The sequence below is a fragment of the Phyllobates terribilis genome, unplaced genomic scaffold (genome assembly GCF_046119375.1).
Source record: "Phyllobates terribilis strain yellow unplaced genomic scaffold, ASM4611937v1 Scaffold_11__3_contigs__length_659146591, whole genome shotgun sequence".
NCBI lineage: Eukaryota > Metazoa > Chordata > Amphibia > Anura > Dendrobatidae > Phyllobates > Phyllobates terribilis.
In genome coordinates this window covers 254746751-254762164 of record NW_027362771.1, presented here as the reverse complement: position 1 = coordinate 254762164, position 15414 = coordinate 254746751, and the positions used below count along the sequence as shown (strand labels likewise).

Below are 15414 nucleotides of genomic sequence, written 5' to 3'. Positions count from 1 at the left end.
AGTGCAGCAGGAGGGGGAGACTGTGACGCAGTATGTTAATGCCTTACAGAGGGTCCATGCTTATATCACTAGAAAAGACGACATGGGGAATTTGGGAATGGGCCCCCCTAACGTGATCTTAAGGGACCAGTTTGTGGCAGGCCTCAGGGATGTGCAGCTGAAGCAGGCCTTGCGGGAGCGCCTGCGTGCCAACCCACGTATGACTTTTCTATAAGTGGGGGCGGAGGCACGTGTGAGAGAGCAGGAGATGGGGGAGATGGCCCTGGCAGGGATTGTCCGGAGTAACAAGGTACCCACCCCGCCTGCAGCTGAACAGGAATGGGCTCGAGAGATGCGAAAGGAGATACAGGAGAAGCGGGATGAATGGTCAATTCTCAAGAAGACCCCTGCCCCGACACCAGAGATACCCAGATCGATTGCTCTAGTTATGGAAAGAATTGAATTCAGGACCCCCCTGAGTTCCGTAGGGGAGTGAGGCAGCCCTACACAGACAGAGACACGACCTGCTGGAAGTGTGGAGGCCCAGGACATTATGCCAGGGGCTGTGCTAGCCGAGGGCGGCCCCTGTCGTGGCAGCCGTTAATCTAGTGGGCTCCATGTTTTGGGGACACAGCCCGGAGCCTGAGGAAGGGGAAAGAAAAAGAGGAAGTCCCAAGGACCTGGTTTCCACCAGCCCGACTGTCTGGGCTGAAATAAGCGGTCGGGCTGTTCACTGCCTGATTGACAAGGGATCCCAGGTGACTATGATGGCAGAAGTCTACTTCCAACAGCGATTTCCAGAGATAGCGCGGCCTGAATGGGGACCAGTAATTAGACTCACGGCAGCTAATCAATTACCCATCCCAGTCGCAGGGGTGGTGTGGATGAAGATCCGAGTGTGTGGAAAAGATGTGGGGAAAAAAGGAGTCGTCCTGGTCGCAGGGGGAACCGAAAGTGGACCCCCGGTGACTCTCGGAATGAATGTGCTGAAAGAGATCGGGCAAATCCTGATTAGTGAGCCGAAGGAGATTCCTCTAGACCAGTGGGACCCGCGAACCCCCCAAAGGAGGGTCTTTCAACAACTAATCCGAGCTGCACAGGCTCAGGAGACGTCGAGTGAAGGGAAGATCCTGGGGAAAATAATAGTGCCAGCAGCTACGGTGATCACCTTACCGCCCAGACAAACTGTACTCACGTTATCCGCACGGGCCTGCACACCTTTTAGGGGGTTGAAGTACAGATAGAACCAACATCGATGGACAAAGTACCCCCCAGACTCTTGGTGGCTCGGACACTGGCCACCGTTCGGGGTGGCAATGTTATAGTGTGGTGTGTTAATCTTGGCGAAGATGATCTCACACTCCCTCCCAGGGCCCAGATTCTGGGAATGCCAGAGAAGTTGGTGCGACCTGATGTGGTACAGCTGTCCGCTGTACGAGGAGACCCCTGGACTCTGGCGGTCACCGTGCCGCTGGAATTCCACCGGGCTAGTGTGAAGGGGGGACGAAGAATCCTAGAACGAATGTGGGCTGAATTGATGGGACTTACACCTCGACAGGTGCAGCAGGATGAAGAGGTGCTGGAGCGGTACCAGGAAGTCTTTGCTCGCCATGAGGATGATTTTGGTTGCACCAAAGCCATTACCCACGAGATTCCCACGGAGAGCGCTGCCCCAGTGCGGGAGAGATACCGGCAGATACCTCCCCAGATGTATAAAGAGGTTAAGAAGATGCTAGCCCATATGTTATAGAATGGTGTGATAAGGGAGAGTCAGAGTCCGTGGGCAGCCCCGATTGTCCTGGTCCGGAAGAAAGATGGGACCTTGCGGTTCTGTGTGGACTATAGACGACTGAATGCCTGTGCAGTAGGGGACTTTTACCCACTACCCCGAATCGAAGAGTCCCTGTCGGCCTTAGGGAAGGCAAGATACTTCTCCTCCTTGGATCTGGCCAGTGGGTACTGGCAGGTGCTCGTGGCCGAACATGACAATGCAAAGACGGCGTTCATATTACCCATGGGACTATTCGAGTTCAATCGGATGCCCTTCGGCCTGACTAACGCCCCCGGGACGTTCCAGCGCCAGATGGAGAGGTGCCTGGGCGATTTAAACTTCGAGGCGACACTGATTTACCTTGACGACATAATTGTCTATGCCGCCACCTTCGAGGAGCACCTCCAGCTACTGGAGCAAGTACTGAGTCGCCTACAGAGTCATGGCCTATAGTCAGTGCCGGCGGGCTCCAAGAATCAGGTGATTCGGTGGGGAAGCAGCCAGGAAGAGGCCTTCTGTGCCCTAAAAATGGCCCTGACCGAGGCCCCAATACTTGCCTATGCGGATTTCTCCCAACCCTTCATACTCCACACTGATGGGAGCCTACATGGCCTGGGAGCCGTGTTATCCCAAGTACAGGAGGGAAAAGAGCGCGTGATTGCGTACGCCAGCCGCTCCCCTCACGACTCCGAGAAGAACCCGGATAATTATAGCTCTTTCAAATTAGAGTTGCTGGCTCTGGTTTTGGCAATGACCGAGAAGTTTGCAGAGTATTTGTCCGGGTCCGAAGTACTGGTGAGAACAGATAACAACCCGCTGGCCCACCTGGAGAATGCGAAATTGGGGACCCTGGAGCAGCGGTGGGTGGCCCGAATGGCCAGGTACCGGTATAAGATCACCTACCGGCCTGAGGCAGAGAATACTCATGCTGACGCCCTCTCTATAGTGACATATGAACGGCCTGATCATGACCGCGATGAAGATTTGGAGGTGGATGAGACCCCTAGCTTCCGAAGTTCCGTGGGACCGCTGGCCGCGGCGCAGGGATAGATCGGAGAGCCGTCAGAAGAACAAGTGCTAGGGCGGCCAAGAGATGACTGGATCTGACTTCAACAGACTGAAAGAGAAGTTGCTCAATTACGTCAATGGGTGGCTTTGCGGCAAGTCCCCAGTCGAGAAGAGAGGAGTACCCTGTCCCCGGGAGCACTGAAGATGCTGGGACAATGGGAGAGACTGTGTTTGTGAGATGGGCTGCTGTACCGACAGGTGCAGCTACTGCGAGAGTTTGGCACCACCTGGGAAGTGGTGATCCCAGAGAAGTTGGTCGGAGTAGTGGCTAAGGAGGCTCATGAACGAGGGGCTCACTTCGGACCAGAGAAGACGTTTCAGTGGTTGCAGAGGCTGGTGTATCATCCCTGACTGCAAGCAACAAAAAAAAAAAAATCACAACCACAGAAATAAAAAATGCAATAAAAAGCATTGGAAACATAAATGTATAGCCAAAGATGGTAATGAAAAAGACTTTACTCCACCATGCAAAAAATAGGTTCTCACACAGGCCCATTGACATAAACATAAGATACAGATCTCAGAAAATGGCGATACAAATTAATTTTTACGAGTCTATTGACACAGAATTCCATCAAAATATACATTTTGTTAAGATACAGTTGTGTGAAGAATATTCCAGAATAATCACATGTGCCCTGGTTGTCAGGTTTCCAGGCACAGCATAACCCGACTCCCAGCTGTAAGAGAGAAGGGAGGGGAGCTTCAGTGCGAGTGTCCCACTGTAGCTGTGAGCTGAGTTGACAGGCAGGCTCCCTGTGCTGTTTTGTTTAGGAACTATATTTCTATACTGAGTTGTGGGATAACTATATGTCCCAGCTCTTCACAAAATGGATTTTCTAGCTCAGGGGGAGATAGCGAATGCCAGACTGCGTCCTAGCCCATTCTAGCTTGTAGGGATGAGGAGATACACATCCCAGCCTTTTGGAACCTCCTAAAACCAGTTTTTTTGGTTTCCACACATAGCAGGGGCCCGGCCGGGTCCGTTGACACCAGAACTGGTTCCCTGGGACCTTCCAGTAAGGAGGTATGGGCCACTTTAGTTCTTGTAGTCTCTTAGCTAGGAAGGAACAGGGGTGGAGACTTGGGGTTGAGACGGGGGCGGGAGTGGGAGTTCCCAGAGAGTTTGGAGGTCTCTGCAGCCAAAAGCCTATTGTCTTTTCCTGGGGAAGTTGGTGACATCAAGATGTGTGGGATAAGTCCAGCAACCAAGCAGGGCCCACAACCTTCCCCATGTGGCCGCCCATCCCCCAAGCCATGCTTTCCATCTACCCGTAAAAGATCTGTTATGCTTGATGTACCATGCTTTTGTCTTTGTAACTCTGACCACTGTATATGTATAAACCTGAAGTACAGTACAGACCAAAAGTTTGGACACACCTTCTCATTTAAAGGTTTTTCTATATTTTCATGACTCTGAAAATTGTACATTCACATTGAAGGCATCAAAACTATGAATTAACACATGTGGAATTATATACTTAGCAAAAAAAGTGTGAAACAACTGAAAATATGTCTTATATTCTAGGTTCTTCAAAGTAGCCACCTTTTGCTTTGATGACTGCTTTGCACACTCTTGGCATTCTCTTGATGAGCTTCAAGAGATAGTCAGCGGAAATGGTCTTCCAACAATCTTGAAGGAGTTCCCAGAGATGCTTAGCACTTGTTGGCCCTTTTGCCTTCATTCTGCGGTCCTGCTCACCCCAAACCATCTCGATTGGGTTCAGGTTTGGTGACTGTGGAGGCTAGGTCATCTGGCGTAGCACCCCATCACTCTCCTTCTTGGTCAAATAGCCCTTACACAGCCTGGAGGTGTGTTTGGTCTCATTGTCCTGTTGAAAAATAAATGATGGTCCAACTAAACGCAAATCGGATGGAATAGCATGCCGCTGCAAGATGCTGTGGTAGCCATGATGGTTAAGTATGCCTTCAATTTTGAATAAATCCCCACAGTGTCACCAGCAAAGCACCCCCACAACATCACACCTCCTCCTCCATGCTTCACGGTGGGAACCAGGCATGTAGAGTCCATTCGTTCACCTTTTCTGCGTCGCACAAAGACACGGTGGTTGGAACCAAAGATCTCAAATTTGGACTCATCAGACCAAAGCACAGATTTCCACTGGTCTAATGTCCATTCCTTGTGTTCTTTAGCCCAAACAAGTCGCTTCTGCTTGTTGCCTGTCCTCAGCAGTGATTTCCTAGCAGCTATTTTACCATGAAGGCCTGCTGAACAAAGTCTCCTCTTAACAGTTGTTGTAGAGATGTGTCTCCTGCTAGAACTCTGTGTGGCATTGACCTGGTCTCTAATCTGAGCTGCTGTTAACCTGTGATTTCTGAGGCTGGTACTCGGATAAACTTATCTTCAGAAGCAGAGGTGACTCTTGGTCTTCCTTTCCTGGGGCGGTCCTCATGTGAGCCAGTTTCTTTGTAGTCCTTGATGGTTTTTGCAACTGCACTTGGGGACGCTTACAAAGTTTGCCCAATTTTTCGGACAGACTGACCTTCATTTCTTAAAGTAATGATTGCCACTCATTTTTCTTTACTTAGAATTTGTATTATGGCAAGAAAAAAGCAGCTAACAGTCTATTCAGTAGGACTAGCAGCTGTGTATCCACCAGACTTATGCACAACACAAATGATAGTCCCAACCCCATTCATAAGGCAAGAAATCCCACTTATTAAACCTGACAGGGCACACCTGTGAAGTGAAAACCATTTCCAGTGACTACCTCTTGAAGCTCATCAAGAGAATGCCAATAGTGTGCAAAGCAGTCATCAAAGCAAAAGGTGGCTACTTTGAAGAACCTAGAATATAAGACATATTTTCAGTTGTTTCACACTTTTTTGTTAAGTATATAATTCCACATGTGTTAATTCATAGTTTTGATGCCTTCAGTGTGAATGTACAATTTTCATAGTCAGGAAAATACAGAAAAATCTTTAAATGAGAAGGTGTGTCCAAACTTTTGGTCTGTACTGTATATAGTAGATTGTTTAGAGAGCCCTTGTGGAGATAAAATATATTTTTTAATCTTGGGCTGTTCTTGTATCTCGATCCACGAACCCTATGTCTGTTGTTCGGTGCAACAAACGAGCTACCGGGCTGGTTTCTAGCCCTATATAAGTCTGTTATATCAAATAGAAACTGGTGGCAGCTCTATCCAGGCAGACAAGGCTCTGCTTCACTGGAGTAGTGAAAGAGCCTCTCAGCCTGTCAGGAGTGTGGGAGAGTGTGGAGCCACGTCAGCGTCTGAGTGGACCACCTTGTCCCACTCCCTGGTGCCTCTCTGTATCCGTGTGGACAGGAGGTGACGGTGTAGAACTGTGCCGATCTGACCATATGCGTCCTTGAGGGGGTGCTGAACGTCACGTTGGTGCAAAGGGTAGATTCGTATCACGTGCTCCGTCTTGCGTAGTGTGACATCAGGCGGGTGGCGGCATGTGGAGACACCAGAAGAAGCGGCGACAGCGGGATTCTGTGGGGCCCCCCCTGGTGTAGTTTCTTCACAATTTGCATTATTCATTTTTTGAGGATTAAGAATATGTTTCAAAATATGGTATAAACCCTGCCCTCTGGGTTATTACCTCTCCTTCGGAGGAAGGCTCCATGTCTGAATATCTTGAATCACAGACAACATCTCCTATTTCATCAGCATGACCTTCAGGAATGTCTGGAAAAGCTAAATCACAATTTTGTGCAAAATATCTGAACACCTTCCATGTCTTCCCAAAATCCCGAGATCGCTCAACTAACATTGCAGCAGGTCGAAATGTCTGGAGAAACAACATAACAAACAAGTAAATAACAGCAATAATGAGTAGCACAAAAGCATCTGAAACTCCTCACTGTTAGACCTCATTCACATGAACATATTTTTAGTAAGTGAGAGTGATGGTCTGCATAAGGAATAAGAACAGTACACTGACCAATAAAAGTCAGTGTGTTAGTGTATATGAGCGATTTTCCACATGAACCAAAAGTCTATGTGGAAAGAAATCTCACTGATCTTGTCCATAGTGCAGATTAGACAGTCTGATTTCTAATGGTAGATAGCCCCTGCTCCTGTCTGTAGATGAGCGCCCAGAGATGCAAGAAGACTGCAATTTGTGGACGTAACAGGGTAGAGAAACAAAACAATCACGTGAACTCAACTTAAATCTGCAATTGCTGAATTTACTACTCATATACAGTATATATATATATATATATATATATATATATATATATATATATGTATACTGTATATATATTCATTTTTATTTCTATAACGCCAACATGTTCCGCAGCACTTTACAATATATATATATATATATATATATATATGCGTATATGTGTATATATATATATATATATATATATATCACTAAATAAGATTTATAGTTTTGCAAAAAGAAAAAACTAAAATGCCAATTTTGTAGTATATATCGCATTTTTAACATATTAGCATTCAGTTGTGAATTAAAACCTCTTCAAGTTCAAAGGTTGTTTTTTTTTAAATTCAGGATTATTTTCCCATGAGATACATTTCAAAGATATATTACCTTAAAGGTCATTACAAGATGGCTGAACTGAAACAATGTTTCTAGGTCGAGTCTAATGCTGACCAGGTCAACTCCTAAGGAACAAAAGATTAACATGAACTAAAACTTTTTATCTTAGGATGCGCTTACAATGACATGATTACAAAAGAGTATTAGCATGATCAAATTCCCACTGTAGGTAAACAATATATGTGTATATAGTTATATTCTGTGAATTGTCATCTAAAACAGAGTTGTTCGCAGCCATAAAGCCTTATTGTCACAATTCACACTCTTGACAAGGACAAAATTCATTGTGATGCTAGAAGTTTGTAAACTCTGTCACCAGATTTCACAATGCAAACTGCATACATTATTAAATAAGTCTCTTAGACCTAATGAGCCTGGTGTACTTTTAAAATCCATGTTATGAATTGCTTTAAAATCTTTTTTTTTAAAGTTTTGATACCTAATATTCAGATGAGCAATTTATGAGTACAGCTCTAGCTAGAATTATTAATATTATCATTTCTCATATTAATATTATGATTACACAACCATTCTGGCATGGATTTTCAAAGTAAGTATATCAGGCCTAAAAAATGCATTTAATAGTATATGCAGTTAATATTGTATAATCTGATGACCGATCCTCTTTAAACATTTTGTGTATTTCTGTATAACTCTTTCTTTTTTTCAATGGGGAGACTACTAAACAAAATGATCCAGAATTCTTGCAGAATTTGCATAAAAACTACTGCATGGTGTACACTTTTTTTACATGGTGGCCCCGTTTCATCAAGAGTGGTGAAAATTGCCAGGCTTGATAAGGGAATGCGTTGGAGTTAGACACTCCTGATTCATTAAAAGGCACACACACCAATAATCTTACTCTAGTCAGTGACTGGAGTAAGATTTCTGATGTAAGGAACACCACAGTTTGTCATGAATTAGATGAGATATGGCATCACGCCCCCACCGCACTCCTGTCATCACAGCTCCACTGATTTTGGCAGAGGACCTCTTACTGAACACATAGAGTCCAATTCATCAAAGCTTTTATGACAAAAAAAAAGTAATGTAAAAGATTTGAAAAATTGCAAATTATGGCACAACTCAGAGTTGTGCAAAAATTTTACGACTTTTGGCATTTTCATGATAGTTTCTCCCAGTTCTGCCAAAATAAGCAGAGCTAGGACACGAACAGGGCATGGCGAGGGCGTAACACCACAGCTTGACTAATTCATGACTAGCTGTGCATTCCTTACTAGAGAAATTTTACTCCAGTTAGAGACTGAAGAAAAATTTTTGATGTGACATATGGAGGTACATGTCACTCATCAGACATTCCGATTCATTAAGAGCTTCTGATTCTTAAACACCCTCTCATCGGGACTGGAGGGAAAATTGACGATCTTGATGAATAGGGGTCCTAAGCTTATACATGTATGGTAGCTGACGGCCGAGAAACAAAGGCTCAGAGCATTCAATGTTGCACACAAATGGATATATCCAAGTAACACAGGTGAGACGAAAAAATAGATAAAATACCTCAAAGTCAATGTGATTCACTGTAATCTCCCTGTGAATTTCTCGAAGTGCTGTTGCCTGGCCTTGGAGGTTGGCACCATAGAGATCAAAGAAAGAAAGACAGACCCGTTCATCATCATCCCACCATAGATGTGTGGCGCCCCTGAGGATTCGGTCGCCACAGAGGTACTGCATCTCACCCAGAGGTGTGGTATCTCACTCTCAGGTAAGGAAGGAGTACAGCTCAGGACCCTAACACCTGCATCCAACACATACCCGCAGTGGGGATAAGGTGAGATGGCTCCTAAGGGAGAGCACAGTCCCGGGTCCCTAGCTGTGGGAGGGGCTATGTAGAGGGTGTGGGTGGAGGACGTAGTTAGGGGAGCACATGAGAGGAAGGTATATATAGAGAAGCCATCTTGTTTAGTGAATTCAGTTCAGTTCAGTCCAGTCAGAACAGTGAGCAGTGAGTGAGAACAGTCTGCAGTGAGAGGAGTGGAGCAGGGCTCTGCAGGGGCTCTGCTCAGGCAGAGGGCCTGAGGAGAGGCCCAGGACTGAATGAGAAGGAGAGAGGAGCAGGAAGGGCTCCAGGAACAAAGGAAGGGACCCCAGGGGTACGGGCAGTGCTGGAGGCCACCCGTATGCCAAAATCTACCAGGAGGTGGAGGGGGCAGGCTACACAAAGGGGACCGGTCCCTCAACTAGCAAAGTACTTTAGGACTCAACTAGAAACCGGAGGCTGCAGTATTTCAAGTCCTGCAGCCAACAGTCCATATCAGTCTCACCAAGAAGGTAGCTATAGAGGACCCAGGGGACGGAACAGACGTCGCTCAACAAGGCCCGCAGGTACCGGATTGGGACACTAGGTATGAGGTGTAGGGAGACGGCCAGAGAGAGGACACAGAAGGGGGTCCTGTTAAGTACTCCGCAGATATCTGAGGGTTGCTCGAGCCCCTCTCTGAGTAAGCGCAGCACGACGAGGGAAGTTACGCTGGTACCTGTAACTTGGACTGCAACAACCGTGAGTAAAGACCCTGAGGACTGCACCCCATTGTCTCTGTCATTATTGCTGCGCCATCAAACCCTGCACTACAACGCCCAGCACAACCTATAACATCTACACTGCCCTGGGGCTAAGTTCTACCTGTGGAGAGCCACACCAGCTTTGCTGCACTAACATCAGCTCCAGAGGACCTGCTCCGCAGAGGCGGCTCCCTTTACCACAGGTGGCGTCACAAACTTTGTACATAAAAACTATAAAATCCCCTTTTTACTGACCGCCCTGGGTCACGGACCCGGTCACCGCCATTGTGACATCTCCCCTAGCAACGACCGGCCCGGCACCAAAATGCACCCTAGGATATGACCACTATTACCCTTTAAATACATAAACAGGTGCAAAACAATTAGAAGGGTCAGTAGTCAAATGTGATTTCCACCACAATAATAAAATCTATATCACCAAAATCTCATATACAAACCAGATATTTTATACAATATCAAGAAGATATTCATTGGCTTCTGTAGCAGCTATTCACTTAATAAAATAGCCCATAACCATAGTATCCACTACCACTATGTTATATGGGTATTCCCCATAGTTACCTATACACACAAGGTTTTCTCAACACAAGACAGCCGCACACTCATCTAACTTTCAGCCATCTCTCTTGACTCCCCTATATAAAAAACGCTAAGCTCAGCCAAGTTCTCATGTGTTTTCAAAGGGGAGAGTGGAGAAAGTTGCTGCCAAATTGCTATGACAGTGTCTTATCTCCGGAAGAACAAAATGATCAGGCATTAGAATGCAAACCCTTATCTCCCATGACAGTATCTGCTGGAGGATACTATTTTTTTTAAAGAATTTTCTAAAAATCCCAAATTACAATTAAATATTTTTTATATAAAAGTTTTTAATAAACTGAAATGAATACTAGAGATAGGACCATCCTAATTAGGTACACCTTGTCGCGGTGGGATGGCTTTTATGCTTTTTTTGATCAAATAGTACCCTATGGTATTTATATGTATTTTTACTATTTACTCACTGTAGGGTATTTACTCTTTTTGTTTTTATCCTAGGTTATATGTATTTATTATGTAATTTTTTTGCTTACTCTTTAGAGTTATACTATTTTAGCCCTATCATGATCTTACCATTTTCAGACTGCCACCATTTCTTTTTCCAATCTGGATCAAAAGTTGAAATGACATTTTCAATTTGATGACTATTGATGTTATAATATTGGTTGTAAGGATTCCTAGAGTCACAGATGAAACATTTCTGATCATCCTGTGTAAAAAAAGGACACATATGGATATTAAAATTCTAAGCATGTTGTAGGAGAAAAAAATCAACAACATAACTATTACCGGTAACTGCAAAATAAACTCAAATTAATAATGCAATCTGTTCTATTAGATATCCTACTATGATTTTCATCACAACGTGAACAGTTTTTCTGGAAAATACGACAAAGTTATAATAGTAAAGTATAAATGCGAAAATATTAGAAGCAGAGCTGAGGAAATACAGATACACACACTACTGACTTGCTTCAAAACCATGTACACACTAGAAGTTTTTTTACAATGTTAAAGCCCTGGACAAGCCCTTTAACTATAAGAATCCATATCCATTAATACAAGAACAATACATGCCATAAACAAAGCTAGTTACTATTATACAGCATCACATAGAATTATGGTTACATCAAGTAGTAGCGAACAAAATGGCAGAATAAGTGTGTCCTGCATTAGGGAGAATTTTAAATTTTAGAGTGATAGGCTAATAAGTAAAAAACAAAGATGAGAAAGAAAAGGAGTGAAAATAAATGACAAGAAGAATAATGGGAACAAAAGGTGTGGGTAAAAAAAAACTAAACACTGTTAGAACACGCTAAGGGCGGGTTACTCTGAGGAATTGTTCTATACTTTTTAGATATTTCCATAGTGCCACAATGATACTTTTTATCAAGTGTTACCTCTAGGTAGCTGATGATGCAGTATCTCTCCGGCTCTTCCTGCCCACATGTTGAAGATGCTGACAGCTGCTTGCTGCGTCCTACTAGAAGGTCACCAATCGTTGGATAACACGAACCATCTTCACAACTCGCCTGTCCATTGACAAGACTTAGAAGCTCTCAATAAAGAAAGAGAAAAGGAAACATACCTGATGTCTGCATGAAAGATTTTATTTGAATACAATACAGAATACTCTTATTGTCTTTGTCATTTTTATGTCATCATAAATTAATAGTATAAATAAATTTAGCTAGAACAGATTTAGTCTTTCTAAAGAGACATTTTAATGGAGTGAAAGTGTTATTAAAGGGGTTGTCCGGTCTACAATGATAAGTCACTCTGTGTGACTGCAGACTTATGAATCCCCCCAGCAATCACACTGTGAGCTTCGAGGATTCGCTGGTTTCTGAGCCGAACCAGCGGGTATGTATACGTTATACATACTCCTGGCCAGAGCCCGTCTAGTGGGCGCAGCTTCGCTCCATACACTTGTATTGACCAAGGCAGCGCCCAGTGGATGGCCATGCCCATTGGACGGTTGCATCACTAGACGAGTCTTGGGTGATGCATGCGTAAAAAAACAGATCCCACATGGAACATTGGAGTGGCATCCGATTTTTACAGATATATTTGCCTTAACCTAGCAAACTGACTTTTATCATGTGTTTTCTTGTATTTTATAATGTAGATGTATGACAATGGATCTCACACGGACGTCACATGGATGTCATACAGATGTAAAAACAGACACAATGATTGCACACAGATTAGAATCAGAAGAAAATCAGATGAAAATCATTTCAGTTTTCTAGATGGAAATGGGACGATTTTTATACACTCATCTGTAGCGGGTCTAAATGGTGAAACGTCTTGATGGCAACTGTTGCAACTTTGCAGTCAGTTTGGATACGTTGAATTGTATCAGGCTCCAAAAGGTGATTATGCTGCAATACATATATGTGAACCCAGCCTAACAGAGGCACCACTTATCTACATGCATGAAGCAGTTATCTACATGGAAAAGATGCATTTAGCTGCTGTTTGCACTTGGATTTTGCTCTTCATCTTATACTATTAGGATTCATATACATAACACACTAACAACCATATATAAAAAATAATGATACTATCACATTTGTGGTTATTTCTATGAATATTTTTGAAAACCATGATAATATTTTTACCTGCAGTTTTTCCTCGCTGATTTTTATCCAAATATATTTAGAGAATAAAAACGCCACTATAAGGACAGTGACACGATGTGTTGTATTTGGAAAAATATTGCACATGAAGACATTAAAGTAAACGTAGCACATTCTTTGACTAGGTACTCGGTGTGTCACGGGATATTATGAAATACAAGTCAAACTTCACTTAATTATTGCTCTTTGCGCACTATCTCCTCCAATTCCTATACATTGCTCATGTTTGGTCAAATTAATAATTTGTGTTTATATATTTCTTCTTTCTAAAAGGGAATATGTCACCAGGTTCTTGCCACATAATCTGAGAGCGCAGTAATGTATAGACTTGAGACCCTGATTACAGTGAAGTGTCACTGGGCTGCTTGCTGTAGTTTTGATTTAATCACTGTTTTAGGCTTTGTTTCACAACCGTATTTTCAATCCGAGTGCCGTCTCATGAAAAACTTGACAGAACACTGACATATGTTATTCAATAAAGCTGTTCAGATGACTATTTTTTTCTCATAGACTTAGTGTCAAAGGGAAAAAAATTCCAGCCTGCACTGGTCTGTATTTTGTAGACTGCTGTTAAGTATTTTGGAGACTCGAATATTCAAGTCTATTGGTGCACATAAAAAAAATGGATCAACTGTATTACATCCATTTTTTCAAATACATTGCAATTCTTTAACATAGGAAACTGTATTTGGTCTTGTAAATTTTAATATCTGATGCATTATAAAAAACGGATGGCGTTCGGATGATTATACAGAAGACAAATCGTCCTTTTGTTCTGGATGAGGTTCAGATGATTTTTTATACACTTGTGTGAATGTAGCCTTCTTAGCAGGAGCACAAAATAAGGAATCTGGCACTCCAAATATTCAATGCAAAGAATGTCGTTCTAAAAAAAGCGCAATCCAAACAAACACAATGTTTTAGTCAGACAATAAGACTTTCTTCTGACAGATTGCTGATAAAGAAGTGAGTTAATCAGTGAGACAGTGAACAGCACAAACAGAAAATGGTGAACAGAAGATGGAGCGCACATAACCAGGGCTATTTCCCATTTCCTGCTTGCGTGGCGCACCATCTCACTGCTTAACTCATTTCTTTATCAGCAATCTGTCAGAGGAAAGTCTATTGTCTGACCAAAACATTGCGTTTGTGTGGATTACGATTCTATTAAAACTAAACTAAACAGCTCTTTACATTGCCTGTTTGGAGTGCCATATTCCTTATCTTGTGCTTCACTTATGGAGTGTTGTCCTATCCAAGCACTTAGTAGTACAACAGAGTGAGATATATCCCTCTTTCTTCTTATTAGGAGATTATCACTAGAAGACTAGAAACATGCTTCAATGTAGTCCTCCTTATTCATGAGCTCTATACAACCCCGCTCCTACCACTGATTGGCAGCTTTCTGCCTATGCACAGTGTAAACAGAAAGCTACCAATCAGTGATGGGGGCGCAGTAATAGAGAGTTCAGCAAAGAACTGATAGATCTGCAGAAGAGAAAACAGTAATTTTATCAAAACTACAGCAAGAAGCCCAGTACATGATACATCACTAGAATCACAGTATCTGCCTCTACATTATGCTATTCTTAGTTGGGGTAGCAAAAAACTGGTGACAGATTCCCTTGAATGAGTGAAAATATAGAATCTATATAATTGTATGAAAGTAAGGGAAGGTTTTTATGGAAATCAGTTTATGGGTTAATTGCCCCTCATGTCCTCCAGCTTTGCAGCTCATGTAATATCCTAAGGGGAATCTATCATCAGGTTTTTGCTACCTCATCTGAGAGCAGCCTGATGTAAGCAAAGAGAAGCTGAATCCAGTGATGTATAACTTAGATTACTGGGTGCAGCCGTTCTCACACAATCAAAGTTTTTACATTTAGCAAAGCAGCAGAGCTGAGAAAGCTAACCCCGCCCACACCAGACTTTGTATATACAAAATCCATAGACAATGCGGTGCCTATCACAGGAGGGGCCATATTGGACTACCATGCATGCACTGCCGTGTCCCAGCACTGATAAGCTCCTGGTGCTAAATCAATCATTGCAAGCAAACTAAACCAAGGATCTTGATAAGAGAGGCATCATTGAAATCTGTATTTCAACCCCTATCTCATGCTGTCTTCAGAACCTGCTGACAGATTCCCTTTAAGACTTTGCCATCTAGTTAAAGGTAAGTTACGTAGACAAACACATGTGGTTAATGCTAAATATAAAACATAATTCTTCCATGTTTAGTTGGGCAATAGCCTTCACAGAAGGGTAAAGATTATTGGAATTTGTAACTGTACAATTCAGCACTCAGTGCTGGGT

General features: G+C 43.2%; 1 protein-coding gene across 1 annotated transcript in view; it reads right to left on the bottom strand.

Annotated features, from left to right (window-relative positions):
* The window catches only part of LOC141167251 (laminin subunit beta-4-like), a 409239-nt gene that overhangs the window by 281110 nt on the left and 112715 nt on the right, over positions 1–15414 (bottom strand). Inside the window, exons 8-11 of the mRNA XM_073654690.1 lie at positions 11857–12014; positions 11030–11165; positions 7364–7437; positions 6407–6595 (exon numbers count right to left, since the gene is read on the bottom strand). Of these exons, the coding sequence (XP_073510791.1) occupies positions 6407–6595; positions 7364–7437; positions 11030–11165; positions 11857–12014 (557 nt within the window). The remainder of the gene's footprint in view (positions 1–6406; positions 6596–7363; positions 7438–11029; positions 11166–11856; positions 12015–15414) is intronic.